The sequence below is a fragment of the Vigna unguiculata genome, chromosome 2 (assembly GCF_037176805.1).
Source record: "Vigna unguiculata cultivar grain cowpea cultivar isolate G323 ecotype 2 chromosome 2, ASM3717680v1, whole genome shotgun sequence".
Taxonomy (NCBI): domain Eukaryota; kingdom Viridiplantae; phylum Streptophyta; class Magnoliopsida; order Fabales; family Fabaceae; genus Vigna; species Vigna unguiculata.
This window is the reverse complement of record NC_140793.1, coordinates 9202625-9218565: the sequence shown is the minus strand read 5'-3', so window position 1 is coordinate 9218565 and position 15941 is coordinate 9202625. Positions and strand designations below refer to the sequence as shown.

At 35.4% G+C, this 15941-nt stretch overlaps 1 protein-coding gene across 3 annotated transcripts; it reads left to right on the top strand.

Moving 5' to 3' along the window:
- The first annotated feature begins 4909 nt into the window (after window positions 1-4909).
- On the top strand, window positions 4910-7875 carry LOC114167639 (RNA-binding CRS1 / YhbY (CRM) domain-containing protein). 3 transcript variants are annotated; one of them, XR_014991316.1, is made up of 7 exons: window positions 4910-5416; window positions 6289-6416; window positions 6501-6726; window positions 6840-6967; window positions 7070-7171; window positions 7318-7468; window positions 7576-7875. XR_014991316.1 is itself a non-coding variant. In XM_028052757.2 (6 exons), the coding sequence occupies exons 1-6, from the start codon at window positions 4942-4944 to the stop codon at window positions 7342-7344; spliced, it is 1086 nt and encodes a 361-aa protein (XP_027908558.1). In that variant the 5' UTR covers window positions 4910-4941; the 3' UTR covers window positions 7345-7875. The 3 variants fall into 3 exon arrangements, 1 of the variants encoding a protein (XP_027908558.1); XR_003600286.2 differs by having other exon boundaries at window positions 7318-7490; XM_028052757.2 differs by having other exon boundaries at window positions 7318-7875.
- Window positions 7876-15941: the final 8066 nt, after the last annotated feature.

Here is a 15941-nt window from a genome sequence, read left to right as displayed (position 1 = left end):
GAATCAAACATTCAAATCAAATGAATGTTAGGAAATGGTTGATGAACAAATTGTTTGATTGAATGTGAAATATTATTGCTCTAACAATTCAAATTTAGAAGCATATTGCACAAAATTTCCTTAATAGAACAATTGTGAATGTTGAAGAAATAGCAAAACTGAAATCAAGTATGAGCTCATTCATAAAAGGAAAGAAGATATTTTGAAGAACATCAGCAGATTCACAATTGAAGTATTGGAGAATGATGTTGAAGATTCAAGCTGAAAAATCAAATTAAATAATTGATGAAGTCATTCCAAATCAAGAAAATTATGATAAAGAGTTGCAATTTGAATTCTCAACGGCTAGCAAATACAACAACTATATAAAGGATGTAAAGCTATACAAGAAGATTAACAAAGTCATTTACAATAGATCAAAATGTTGAGAAATTGTCATATCATTAGTGATTAGTGAATTAGGTTGAGAGCTTACATATTTTATGTCCTTCATTGAGTGAACTTGTAACTTGTGAGTTGAATTGATACTCTTGTTGTGAGAGTTTTTTTTATTATCATTTATCTCAGGGGAAGATTGAGAAGGATATGTGGAGATGTTAATACTCATGTACCTGGAGAGGTTGATACTTGGTGTAGCATAAAGAGGTTTGTACTTGTGTACATAGAGAGGTTGAAACTCGTGTAACTTGGAGAGGGTGATACTCGTTGCTAGTCAAAGGTGTTGTTTAGTGAAATTTCTTAAGTAGGTTGCTTAAGAGAATGGAAGTAGCCTCCACCAAGGTGAACCAATATAAATCTCTTGTGTGCATTTTCTCTATCCCTACCTTTTACTTTAAATAGTTATTTCTCTTGTATTTATATGTTTGTGCATGTATTTTTTGAACTTTTTTTAGGCTCTATTCATCCTCCTTTCTAAAGCCACATTACACCAACGTGATTTATATTGGTTCATATTATCACTTGATCCTAGATCCAATCTCAACTCTTCCTTCAAGAAAAAATGGTTCCATTATTAACAAAGAGTGTTTGTATAATACACTCAACAATTACAACAATTTCCTAGAGGATATTAGCCTCAATCTTAATATCAAAGAGGATCTATACCCTATCCACTCTTGACTTTTTTCAAAAGGATCTTGGTCTCTATCCACTCTTTGATTATCCACGAAGATCTATAGCCATATCAACTTTATCATAGCACTCACAAAACAAAAAACAATATAAAAAACAATCTAGAAAATATAAATGAAAAGATATTACCACAGCATAAGCACTTTGGAAACATTTGATCACAACGCAAAATAACACTTTAGCTTTCAAATCTTTATACCACTTTGAAAAGGAGTATTGATTTTTGGAAACGCCTGTATATTACTTCTTAGATTGCTTGTAAAAGTTGTTAAAAGGAAATAATTGTTTCCTTTTTATAGAGATCATAAAACCCGGTTGGTCATAATAATATTGGGACAAGCCTAACATACGCACCCCAATACCACTTCTCATGATGGACGAATGGCCCAAAGGAAGAAAGGAGCAGAAACGTGGACACCAACGACAAAAAACTGAATGTATGTAAGGCCTCGAGGGAATAGGCTAACCACCTAGGAAAGATGGAGGAGATTGAAGGAGTGAGGGGATAAAGGGATGGAGTACTAAAGAGAAAGAGGAGAGTGAAAAATTTAGGGAGAAAGGAAGACAAACACAATTATTCAAAAAACATTTTTATTTGTTTTGGGTCTGTTAATAATCGGCAGGAATAACCCATTCCTCAAGTTAAAAAGTAACACAAATAATCGATTATATTATATGGTAATATATTATTCTAACTGATTTTCATAATAGATTGCAACGTCTCTTAAAAAAATCAATTAATAACTAATTAGGCATACTCCTCGTTAAATGCTTAAACCTAATATAATTAATTAGTAAGATATTATATTACTGCAACAGAAAAAGCTTTAAAACATGTATTCACAAATAATTGGTTATACTAACACATATTATATCGTTCTTGCAACCTCTGGAGATCAATATAACAAATTACATAATTGGTAAAGAAACCACTAATTTTAGTTTTTCATAAAATCTAAATTTTCAAAAAATGTTTTACTCCTTTTAAATCCATTTTAAATGTTGTGTGCTATGATCCAAAGTTCCAATTAGTACCTTGTTTGATACATGAACACAAATAAAGAAAGCTTATTCTAGAGTTGAATCTTCATCAATAGCTTCAAATATCATCCTCCTTCAAAGTTGGAGGTTCATGCTTGAATATCAGAATAAGTTAGTAAAAATTTATACATACTACTGATTCAAATTTGTGACGATGAGAAGGAGGACGATGATAGGATTGTGATAAATATATGAGATATTGAACTTCGTTTGTGGAATGGTTATTTGTGTTGTTTTACTGAGTTGAATTGCATAATTTGAGTAAATGGATCTATGATGTATATGTATTGTCAATTGGACTATTTGAGCATGTTTTGCATTAAACTAGATTTTTTTTATTATAAGAAAAGAATACAATGGCTCAGATAAACCCAATAGGATGATATATATCAATTTCTAAATTATGTAGTCCCACTAGGCAAGACTTGACTATCGTTTGGTGCGAGAGGAAATTTTCATTCCGAAGAGCTCTTAACTTTCTTTTCGTTGGGCGGGTCATTCCCTAGCAGGGCGAACAAAGTGAAATTGGTTCTCAGGGGCTAAGTCGCTGGGCAAGAAGAAAGAATCCCTAAGCAAAAATGTTTTATTTGAAATTCAGCGAGTAGTTCGTTACTAGGCAAGCGAAAGTCTTGTTAAGAAAATTTGTTTGAATTTACTCTTAGTACTCGCTCGTTAAGCGATCCAAGGTCTCATTGGGCGTAAATATTGGTTTCATAAATAGAGAGCTTTGTTTTTGGCTTTTCTCTAAGCAAGCCATGTTATCGTTAAGCGACCTTATCTTCCAAGGTGGCTTGTTGGGGGAGAAAATGAGGGCGATGAACGAAATTGAATGTTTTACATGTATAATTCAACAAAGCTAAATTGTTTTAGGTCTTATGTACATTTAACTTATTGTTTAAGATGAGCTATGTGATTGTTGGGTGACTTTCAGGGAAGGATTACTATATTAAGACGAGGTTAGGTGGTGCGTTGAAAAGTGATTCTATTTTGAGACTATCCTGACTCACATAGAAAGATATTTAGTGATGAAAGTCGATGAAGGTTCCTACAATCTAAAGCTTTAGTATGAAAAAGGATCGAACCTCATAAATATAAAGGTATTTACCCTAGTCATGCCCAAGGTAGACTCTAGTCCTCATGTAAATTTGTAGCTATAGCTCCTGAGAAACGAGAGTGACTCATAATAGGTGCAAGGTCTCTAAGTCTATTCAATACATGAGTCATCCGCAAGTAGAGTCAAATGTCTATGATGTGAGTGAGTCATGAAGGTTGGGCCAATAAAACTGTGTTTTGTGATAAACATTTGATTCTTGATGAAAATTATTGAATTGTGATGATATTATGTGTAGTATGTTTTAATTTTCACTAGCTTACCCTTTATTTCTATGGTGTTGTGATAATCACTTGTAATAATCGTATTTTACAGAATTCTTCTCGACATGTAATGTTTCCTTTTGAAAAGAAAAAGTATCCTTCAATGGAGGACTATAAATACGTTATAAATATGGATATATTACCTTTTTGTTAGCTATTATTAAATATATAATGATTGGACCAATAGTATCTATATGTTAATTAGGATGTATTAAAAATTAGGTATTGTAATAAAAATTTTAATTATCTTTTCAAGTACAATATGAAAAAATAAATTTTACTTTTCATATTTTATCAAAATTATATCACCAATTAAGATATATTATTAATAAAAGTAAAATAATATAAAAAGTAAATTTTATTAATAATATAACAAATATAATTTAAATCATTTGTTAAAACCAGTGTTACATTGAGATGCATGTTATATCAAGAACAAATTAAGAAATATATCCAAAACATGCATCGGCATCCCAAATTCCCACAACTTGTGTCTGAGTTACATCTCCAAGCTCACTATGTTCTCCAACATTTTCATTCTTATTGGAAATGATTTTTTCCCAATTTATTTACTCATAACACTTCCATCTACTCCTTATTCTATTTTCTTTCCTAAAAATATAAAGGGTATATTTAGGTTTTAAAGGAAAAAAAACAAGGAAGGTGTCTCCTTTTCTTTTTTCTTATTAAAAAGATAACTGTCATGAACTCGGTTACTTAAGTTTTGAAATACTTTCTTTTAATATAAGTTTATTAGTTTTGTATAAAATTTATATTTTTCTTTGGTCAATGTATATGTATAAATGTTTTTTTTTTGTATTATTTATGTTTTTATTTATTAAGCTATATATTGGGATTAGTTAGGTCGAAAAAAGTTAGAGACCTAAATTAACATGTTCCAAATTCGGCCTAACATGTTTAGTCCACGAATTAAATGCATTTAGACCGCATCCACAATTCAACTTATGCATTGTTTATCTTTAAAATATAAAAATAAACAAAATCTATTTTATTAAAATATATACATATATTGAATATTACATATAAAATCACTTCTCTAAAAATTAAAATTAATTTTATTTATCTGTAACATACAATTTAGAAAACAAATATTCTATTCATTTTCATTTAAAATATAGGTCAAGCATTTTTGAAATTAGTTTAAAAAGTAATGAAAAAAACAACAACATTATATCAGAGCCTGGTTTCGATCCAGGGACCTGTGGGTTATGGGCCCACCACGCTTCCGCTGCGCCACTCTGATTTTATATATCAATTTCGTTTTATTTACATTATATAATATTTATTTTTCTTAACACTTTGGTGCTCAGAGTAGTGTGATATTTGAACGTTGTTCGTTCTGTGATTAAATGACACCTTCTGCAACCTCGCGGCATGCGGAACGGCATCGTCTCGTTCTCCATCTGTCGTTTACCGCTCCATGAGCGTCGTTTCCTCAGCCATTTCCTTTCCGATGACCTATACGACCCGCCGTTCTCCCCTTCTCCGAAACCCCTCAAAGCAAACAAGAAAAAGAAGCATTCCGTAAACGGAGCTCCGAAACAAAACGGAGCCCCAAAGTTTCCCTTAAAATCGAACCTCCCATTCGACTTCAGATACTCCTATTCGGAGACCCAACCTTCCGTTGGGCCCATCAGTTTTCGCGAATCACCCAAGTTCTCCCCATTTGGGCCTGGGCGGCTCGACCGGACATGGACCGGCGTTTCTGCTCCGGTTCAGAGTGAACCGGACTGGAAGAGGGTGGAGGAGGAGCGAAACCGGGTTCTCGGAGCGCCGCTCAGTGAGGATGAGGTGGCCGAGCTCGTCGAACGCTACCGTCACAGTGACTGTGTCAGGCAAATCAATTTAGGTGTGTCTTAATTCTCTCAACTATTTATATTTTTCACGAGAAAAAAACAAAAATAAAAGACTTTCGAAAGCAATTATATGTTTCAGCTTTTATTTTGTTATCAATTTCTTATGGTTGTTCCCGTTCTTTATACTTCTGGGTTAACACTCTGCTGGAGATGCTTGTGTAAAATCTCTAAAATGAGTTTCCTTTTAATTCTGGCAATTAATTAGAAGTTTATTCTTTTAAATAATTATTACAAAAGGGTCAATTTTATTATACATAAAATGGTTTGAAAAATCTGAAGAGTAGTCACACACCTAGTGACATTTTATGCTATGAAGGAACGAAATTGTGTTTAGTTTCTTGAAGCAAAGTGGGGACACTTAACATGTACTTAAGGTTTATAAGATTATTTTGTCGTCTTAAATTTTAATGTTTAAGAATCAATTTGTCGTCAATTTTTTATTTGGTGCAAGTTGTGATGTAAACGCATATGCAAATCTGTAATAAATAACAAAGCTGTGGACATAAAATTCAGATATAAACTTAATATTCGAACTCTGGTAGTTTTTAATAGGTATGCCAGATTTGTGGTTGCACAAGCGTTAATGGCGTTGGTAGTCAGGGTTATTGGGTTTGAGTGACAATGGAGGAGTGTAGATGAAAGAATTGGAAGAAGTTGACGGACGGAAGGATGAACTTCTCTACAATCACAAACTTTTGAAGTTCTTTGTTTCAACTTCAACTTTAAACAGTTCTTAAGCATAAAAGGGTAGATCAAGCACTACCTGAGTTATAACTCTTGACTGTTCTATCTAAAGAACATTTAGAGAAGATAATTTATTTATATAAATTGATGTAATTGGCTAATGATGTTTGTGTTTTTCTAGGAAAGGATGGAGTCACTCACAACATGTTGGACGACATCCATAACCACTGGAAGAAGGCCGAAGCTGTGAGGATTAAGTGCTTGGGTGTGCCAACTCTTGACATGGACAATGTTTGCTTCCACCTTGAGGTCAACATTATTGTTCTGCACTCTTAGAGGATTGATCATTCTTATTTAGACTCTCTAAATGCGTTTGAGTTGCTGTGTCCGCAGGACAAGTCTTATGGTAAAGTTATCTACCGCAACATTAATATACTGCTTCTGTACAGAGGACGGAATTATGATCCCAAGAACCGTCCAGTTATTCCTCTCATGCTGTGGAAGCCTTACGCACCAATATATCCTAGGCTTGTGAAGAATGTAATAGAAGGTTTGACATATGAAGAAACAAAAGAAGTTAGAAACAACGGATTGAATTCAGATCCTCTCATTAAACTCAGTAAGTGAATTATTGGGTAGCAGGTTCTCACCAAAGGTTGCTTTTTGGTCTTAATCAGGCTTTAAGTAGTATTGGATTGGTATATATGCTAAATGTGTGATTTCAATATTCAGCCAGAAATGGTGTGTATGTGAATGTGGTGGAGAGGGTGAGGGAGGCTTTTAAGACTCAGGAGGTTGTGAGACTTGACTGTACCCATGTGGGAACTAGTGACTGCAAAAAGATTGGAGTAAAGCTAAGGGTATGTCTAATATGATAAAAAAATTCAGTGTTTCCTTTTTCCTGTCTTTGTGTTGAGGATAAAAAGTGCATGTGGTGTTGAATAGGGTTCTTGTTACTGCAGGATTTGGTGCCATGTGTCCCTATCTTGTTTAAGGATGAGCAGATAATCCTCTGGAGAGGAAATTTCAATGAAGATCAGTCTTCAGATTCACAATATCAGCAGGTATTACAAAGTTGATCATCATTGTTATTTGAAATTACAGTATGAACCCCTTTATATGACTAAAGGACTTGATTTAGAATGAGTTTGTTCGTAACATTTGTAGTATTCATCAAATAATCATTGAATGATCAAGTCCGTATCTGCAGGGTGAAAATGCATTGATTCACAACTGAAACCCCCAAATCCGATGGAAATGTAATGTAAGAAATTATTTCTGCAAAGTAGAAGGTATAACTGTTAGCTTCTGAGTAAATGTGGATAACAGACGGGATATGGAACCAAACATGGCATTGGGAGGTACCCACACTCTGTCACGAAGGTTGTCTGATTTTTGTAGTTGACAGTCTTTATGTTAGAGTTGCTCATTCAATCTGTTATAGCTACTTTGTGGTTACAATACGCAGTGTTGTTAGCATCCTCATGCATCCTTGCAAACGGCGTTAAATCCTGGACGAGGAATGCTGTATGTTCCGAAAAATGTTTATGATGCCGAGTATGAAACAACCTACTTGGCTTTTGACTGTTTCTGTACAATCCAGAGTGCAAAATACATGTACATGTACTGCTACGCCAACATTCTGGTATTATTTGTAAGCATCAACTATGTGCAGTGAGGAATCTGCGAAATGTTTTTAATAGGAAATAATCTATAACAGTTTTATAGAAGTAAGATGATTTTATACGATTATAATTTTCTAGCATAACACTTCCTCATGTAGCGTTGTGTTGAAGAAAAATAATCTTAGTGTAGCTAAAGCTAGGACTACAAAAGACAATTTAAATTTCCATGTATGAAGGCATGATATTTATCTCTTATTCTAATAAAGAATATTCTCAAATTTGATAGTGACAACTAGAACTCAATATTATCCTTAACCATTATGGACTTTGTTATTTTTCTAGTTCAGATATTTCAATTGTCAACTATTGCTTCCTACACCGTATGTATTTTTGTTGTACCATAGTCATTAAAATACTCGTTATATCATTGTGAATACATTGTTTTTCATTTTTTTTTTAATTTAAGTTCTGGATTGTATAATTGGTAGATTTTTCAGATTACACAATTCAAAAAAAATTATTTTATTTTAGATTGTATAATATGAAATATAAAAGGAGTGCGAGACTATATTTTTATTTCTTATTAGCTTTGCATGTTTTCTTCAATACCTTATTGAATTGATAGATACATTCATTTTGGAAAAAACACATCACAACTTTACTCACATAGTAAGTAGTAATAGAATTAAAATGTACAACAACGTAAATCAAATAGGTGTAACCCCATCAATTCATATGGCTCTCAACTTTTTTGGAAGAAAAGTAACAAAATACAGAAACTTGTATTTTTTTTTTTTTATAAGTGTCTCAAGAAAATGATCTCTTTATCAAAAGGAAGACAAAAAGATATCCAATAAGAGAAGAATAAAATTACTAAGCAAAAACAAATAAAAAAAGGAAAAATGAAAAAACATACTTCTAATTATACTACTTTTACCCAAGACAAGAGAAGAAAAAGAGAAAAGAGGTTCTTTCTTTAAGCTCTTGTTATCGACGGAGAAAACGAGCAAAGAGAACCAAAAGGTGAGTTTTAATTATGGGTGAGAGATGGCTCTAAACGAGCAATGAGTAACTGAAAATAAAATAGACCAAAATTTTCAAAAAAAGACCATGTGGTCGGTGCACAAGGAGAGAGAATAGAACAAAATCTTCTAAAGTTATATTTCATCAAATCAAGAATAATATTTTGACCGACATTAACAATAAAGATGTTACGGAATTGATTATTTTTCTTTTTCTTATAACACTCTCTTGACCCAATAAAGTCCGACAAAATTTCTAACTTATTCTACATACTTTTGTGACTTACATAATTTGTAAATTAATTATCAGAAATTCCAAAATATCCTACATTTTTAATTTTCATTTTCTTATATGATTAAGCCTTATTATTATTGGATTATACTTTATATTTAGCTTAATTAATATTGGATTATATTTCATTAAAAAGAGAGAAATAAAGAAATTAGAGACTGTAACACAATGTTTATCTATTGGATATATTCTTTTAAAGCCAGTGATGAGTTTGACATCGCTCGCTACAATAACAGCTAATTGTAAGGTCCAGTTTCATTTTCTGCCCTAATGTTTAAGGGTTGGCCTTAATTTGTTGGGCCTAAAGGCTGGTCCATAGGGTGCTAAGGCCCTAAAGCTGCTAAGGTTCCCCTTTCAGCCTCACTTTTGCAATCTGAACCTAAACACTGCCTCCCTTTCCGTTTCAGAGCTCTGCTAGGGTTAGCCGTCAACCCTCTCCAAGTGAACTCCAACCAGACCTCCACTTCACGTAAGTCTGTTCCAACTCATACCTTATTTCCATTTAGTTCCTTCTTTGTGGTTCCAACTAGGGTCAGTTACGGTGAGCTCGTTTTGAACTGGTTTCACTGTTTCCAGCTCACTAATCCACTCTAGGAGCTGTTGCGTTCCCTGTTCGTACCCAAGGACCCAATTGCTAGCTTGTTTTCCAGGTAAGGGAAGCTAGAACCCTCTTGTTTGGTGCAATGGTTGTTGCCTTGGTTGTATTTTGTGATTTTCGTGCTTATATGTTGCTATGAGTGTATGGTATGGTTGGTATTATTGCTTGGGTATGGAAATGTGTTTGTGGCATATAGGAACAGTGGCGAGGTCTGATACGCTCATCCAAGCGAGCCTGTCTCGCCTAGGCAAGACTTGCAAGAACAGGCCAGGGCTACACTCGAGCTCTCGCTCAGGCGAAAGCTCTTGTTTTGAGCGAGGCACCATCTCGCTCAAGCGAGAGACGCTCGCCTAAGGGAGCATGCGTGAGAGCCTTGGCACGTTGCTTCTGTTTTAGCCCAAGCGAGGAACCTCACTTTTAGGCGAGGGGTTGTCTCGCTCAGGCGAGAAGGGCTCGCCTAAGCGAGCCATGCGAGAGCCTTCCAGCATCCCTGTCGCGATCTCGCCTAAGCGAGAGTTCACCGCCTAAGCGAGGGCACTCCTCTCGCCTAAGCGAGGGCTCTTGGCTTGAGCGAGATTCACTGCAAGTCACACTGTTTTTCTTAGTTTGGCTAAATTAAATGTTTGGTTTATGTTGTACTCTATATAATGTATGAGGCTTGTGAAATGAGATGCATGAGATGAGGTGTGGCTACAAACTTGATTGTTGTGATTGTATGATCTTGGCATGAGAAATAAATGAGATGGTTGGTATTAAAGTGGCATGGTATTGGCATGAGATGGAATTCACAACTATGGTTTGAGAATTATGGATGAGTATGGATTTGTCGGGCATATGAAAGAGGAGAAACTATAAAGAGCTGGTATAATATGAAAATGTACATGCATGTTAATTCCGTTTGATTTATTGAGCATGATTGGTCCGTGTCAGTGCATAATTCCTTGGGATCTCTAGATGAGATCTTCAGGGTCGTGCTTTAGTGGTCGGGACATAATTCCATGGTTTTGTTAGTGGGTGTCCATGGTGGTGCCCCATATATATAACTTGGTAAGGATTCAAGGTAAGGATTGCATCCTGACACTCTAAGGAGTCAGTTAGTCTCACTTAGAGCGGACTGACTTCTGTGGTGAGAGTAGCAGGAGGCCTGAAACTCATTAAGGGCTAACCTTGTATGTGAGGGAATTGTTTCATTGTAACACTTGTAACACATAGCTCAGGGGTGAGCAGATGTATCCACCACAAGTGCAAGCATCCGCTAAATCCGACCAGGTTATACGTATTCGAATGAGTCGAGTCGAGTCTTAGTGTATTGTTTGAGAAGTCACAACATGCTTGGTTGATATGTGTATATTGGATTGTGAAAATGTACCTGATTGTATTGATGAAATCTTTTGGCTCTAGCTTACCCTTTCTTGTATGTTATCCTTCTACTCTTACGATGATCATCAATTTATTGATGGGAGCAGAGGCGAGAGGTACTCGTGGCCAACAGAGGAGAGATGATTCTGCTACCAAGTCCACCTAGGCTGGACTTGATGTTTTATTTTTGTTAGGCTTTTCTTAGGGCTACGGGCCATGTATCAGTTTGACTTGGGATTTCTTTACATTCCTTTTAAACTTTATAACTTGTTTTTCTTGTGGCACCGTGGTGTGCCTTGTGTTGTAAGGAGTTGGGTTTAAAACTCCAGGACTGCGCTATTATGTTACCTCGTGCGACGTTTCCGTTAATTATGTTTGTTAATTTAATGGGACGTTACACTAATGAGTCTTTTCTCCGATTAAATAATAGATTATAGATAAAACAACGAAATGAACTTGAAAACAGTAAGACTTGTTTATATCTAATGCTTTCTCTTTAAAATAATTATGGACATGTTTTAACAAGCTTTCAAGAAAAATAAAATTATATATATATATATATATATATATATATATATATATATATATATATATATATATATATATATATATATATATATATATATATATATATATATATATATATATATATATATGATGAAGGCATGACCACCTCCTTAGAAGCTCCCTCAAGAAGGATCACTAGAAGCATGTCTAGAAGGGAGTCTTCTATTCCATCACCTTTATCTTTGTTTTGCATTACTTTAGTTTGAATTCCCTAAGTTGGTTTCTAGTTGATTTATTTTGGTTGACTTGTTGACTTTGATCCAAAGTTGACCTTTGACCAAGATTAGATTAACTTAAACCAACATGCTAATCCTTGTTTGTCTTTTTTGTAGGTAATTAAGAGAAAGTAGAGCTAGGTGGCACTTGGTGATTGGAGCACTTGGATGAAGTGGAAGAGAGAGGAAAGCAAAAAAGCATAAAGCAAAAGCAAAAGTAGACATGTACCTTGTCTCCTTTTGCCTTTGTGGTTTATGCCTTAGAAGGTCACTTGGCCTCCTTCTTCTTTTGGCCTAGAATCCTCATGGGAATGCCTCCACCAATCATCTCCCTTCACTTGGCCAAGACTCACTCTCACATTAGGTTTAGGGTTTGCTAGTTAATCCTTATTCATGTTTTTGTATTTGCTAAAGAACCCCTATGAACTCCTATTTAAAGGGTGTTCCTTGTCTTGTAAAAGGGTTGATCATTTTGTTATAAACTTTGTGCATTTAACCACCAATTTTCGTGAGCTCTCCTTCCTAGAAGTGAACTCACCTTTGCCTTATCTTGCTTGCAAGTGGCGGCACCATCACTCATCTCTAGGGCTTGGTTGGCTTAGATCCCCCCCTATGAGTGGCGTGCTTCTTCCGTTCTTCATCTTCTATGCTTTCCATTTTTATTGTTTCTTCTTTCATTTTGCTCTTTAGTGTTGTTATTGTTGTGTGTGTTTAAGCTTGAATCCAACCCTCTTCTTCCTTTCATGAGCTTGAGAAATGAACATTCACATCTAGATAACATGCTATCTTAATGTCCAGTGGGAATTTTCAAAAAGCTTTCTTAAACAACTTCACCATATTCATAACTCTAAAAGGAAACAAGATAATCCTTCATCATTTGGTATCTAGAGCTTTGGTTGTCCTTGAATATGGTGTTTTCATGTTCTAACCTTGTCTTGTGTAGCTATCTTTGAATGGTCCACATAAAAACAGTGCTGGCAGCAACGTGTGCGTTTTTGAAAAAAATACTGCAGCTAGCTTAGTGGTCCAAAAGTAACGTTCTTTATATCAAAAGAAATCTCTGTGAGTCTAGTTTCCAACAAAAAAAGAATTAATGCATTTGGAGTTCTGTGGAGAGAGTTATGATCAAATGAGTGAGCAAATGTCAGAGTTGCCGAGAATACGAAAAATAACGTTTTCAGGTTATGTTGTGGCAATTTTGGCTTCGGTTTTGTGACTCTTTTGCTCCTAAATGTGGTTGGATAACATGTCTTTGGATGCTTGAGTCTCTTGTCATATGCTTCTTTGACTTTTCTTGTTCTTGTTTCTAAGTATTTGAGCTATTGCATGAGATCTATGCCTTTTGTTGTTGTATGCTCCTTGAAATTTATTTTTGACCTAATTTTTTTGGGAACTAAGTGTTCAAGACACTCTAAAATATCCTTCTCATCATCTTAAGTACCTAGTTTTGAAAAGAAAAAATATTTTCATGACCAAAAACAGTTTGGCCGAGAGCTAATGTGTTGCTTGGTGAATCCATTTGGCCATTTTTACTAGGTGTTATGCTACCAAATTTTATACTTGGATTTTGGGTGATATTGGCAAATTAGTTCCATGCTTTAACTTGGTTATGATCTTTTTTGGTGTATGAAAAATTTGAGGTATAATCTTGGCTTGTTCAAATGCTTTACATAGAGTCTTTGAAAGTGTTTTTCATTGCTTTAGTCTTGTTCAAGTTTTGTCTTTAAAAACAAGTTTCCTTAGAAGTTAAACTTTCTTATTTTTTGAGCTTTGCTTGCTTGTCTTTAGGTAATCTTTGTTTTGTCTTAGTAGTTTTCTTTTCCTTGTCTTCCTAGAGTGTTGTGGCCGAGCCACTTATTTGAGCTTTGAAAAAGTTTTCATCTCTTTAAAGGTATTTTCACTTGTTTGGAAGGTTTTTGAGTGGTAGCCTTGCTTGTGTGCTTTGAGAGTGTGATCAAAAACACTTGGGTGCTTGAGAAGACCACACTTGGTCTCGGGTTTGGAATTTTTTGTTAGCTAACCTCTTCCTTGTCTCGGTTTTTGGTGAGTATTTGGTGTAGGAACATGAATATGGATCCAATCTTGGAGGTAGAAGAAGAGGAGGAGTCGGTCTCACCTTATTCCCCTCCCATGGTGACTCCTATGGCCCAAGAAAGTGAACAAATGACCCTTGCCAACATCTTACGTGAGATGGAAGTGAGTAGGAGAGAAACTTTTGACCAATTGAGGGCGGATAGGAGGCAAAGTGAGATCTTCCTACAAGAGCACATCCAAAGACTTGAGCTTAGGGAAGATGAGAGGAGAAGGAGGAGGTCCTCTTCTGAGGACTCTAGCCATGGTGGAAGAAGAAGAAGGCACGGCTATGATGGTGGTGGAAGGCGCAATCAACTCCCACAAAGACAACCTCCACCAATCAAGATTCCAAAGTTCAAGGGGGAGAATGACCCAAACCTCTACATAGAGTGGGAGCAAAAAGTGGACCAAATCTTCAACATTCATTTAGTTGGTGATCAAGAACAAGTAGATTTAGTAGTTTTAGAATTTGAAGATTATGCCATGACATGGTGGCATCAATTGTGTATGGACAATATTAACCAAGAGCCACCCGCGACCTCTTGGATGGACATTAAGACTTTGATGCGCACTAGATTTGTTCCTTCCTACTATAGGAGGGAGACTCTTTTGAAGCTCCAAAGGCTTCAACAAGGGTCTATGTGTGTGAATATTTTAAAATGATGGAGTCCATGTTTCTCAAAGTAGGACTCCAATTTGAAAGTAAAGAAGAAAAGGTAGCTAGATTTGTGAGTGGTCTTAGAAGAGAAGTTCAAGATGTAGTTGAGTTGTATGAGTATTCCACTCTTGAAAAAATTTTACACTTGGCATTAAAAGTTGAAAGTCAATTGAAAAAGAAATAAGAGGCCAAGAGGAATACTTCATACAATGAATACTACTCTAGAACTTGGAAAGGAAAAGAAAGAAAGAATGAGAAACCACCTTCCAAAGACCACCCACCTAGGACTAATTCGTCTAGAACCTCCCATGAAAGTGCAAACTCTTCTCAAAGTTCAAGAACTAGTTCCATCAAATGTTTTAAGTGTTTGGGCTATGGTCACATTGCTTCAAATTGCCCAACAAAGAGGAACATGATCTTGAACCCTAAAGGAGAGGTTGAAAGTGAACATTCTTCTCCCCCCTCCCCTAAAGGTTCTTCCTCCCATACTTCTTCCCAATCTTCAAGTGAGGATGAAATCAAACCTAATGAAGGAGGTTTGTTGGTGGTTAGGCGCATGCTAGGCCAAGTGCCTAAAGAATTTGAAAACCAAAGAGAAAATATTTTTCACTCAAGGTGCCTAATCAACAACAAAACTTGCTCCCTCATAATTGATAGTGGAAGTTGTGTTAATGTGGCTAGCACAAGGGTTGTGGACAAGCTTGGCTTGAAAACCATCCTTCATGCCAAGCCCTATAAGCTTTCTTGGCTTAGTAAGGAAGGTGAGATTAAAGTGGACAAACAAGTCCTTATTAACTTCTCCATTGGAAACTACAAAGATGAGGTATTATGTGACTTAGTGCCCATGGAAGCAATCCACATTTCTTGTCTTGTTGTAGCTATCTTTGTATGGTTCAAATCCACTTCCATTGCACACAAAAACAATGCTGGCAGAAACTGTTCACGATTTTAAAAGATTAAACTGCACCTGCTCAGTGATTCAAAAATTACGTTCTTGATGTCAAAAGAAAGCTCTGTTAGTCTACTTTCTAACAAAAAAAGAACCAATGCATTTGGAGTTCTGTGGAGAGAGTTATGATCAAATGAGTGAGCAAAGGTCAGAGCTGCCGAGAATACGAAAAACAACGTTTTCAGGTTATGTTGTGGCAATTTTTGCTTCGGTTTTGTGATGCTTTAACTCCTAAATCTGGTTGGATAACATGTCTTTTGATGCTTAGTCTTTGAGCCTCAAATCCATGAGTTTAAATGCATGATAGCTACATGTTTGTGTCTTTGTGTATGTCATGTTGAGTCTTTAAATGTGTCTAACTTTTGCTTGAGTCATATGTCATATGCTTCTTTGAGTTTTCTTATTCTTATTTCTAAGTATTTGAGCTATTGCATGAGATCTATGCCTTTTGTTGTAGCATGCTCCTTGAAATTGAT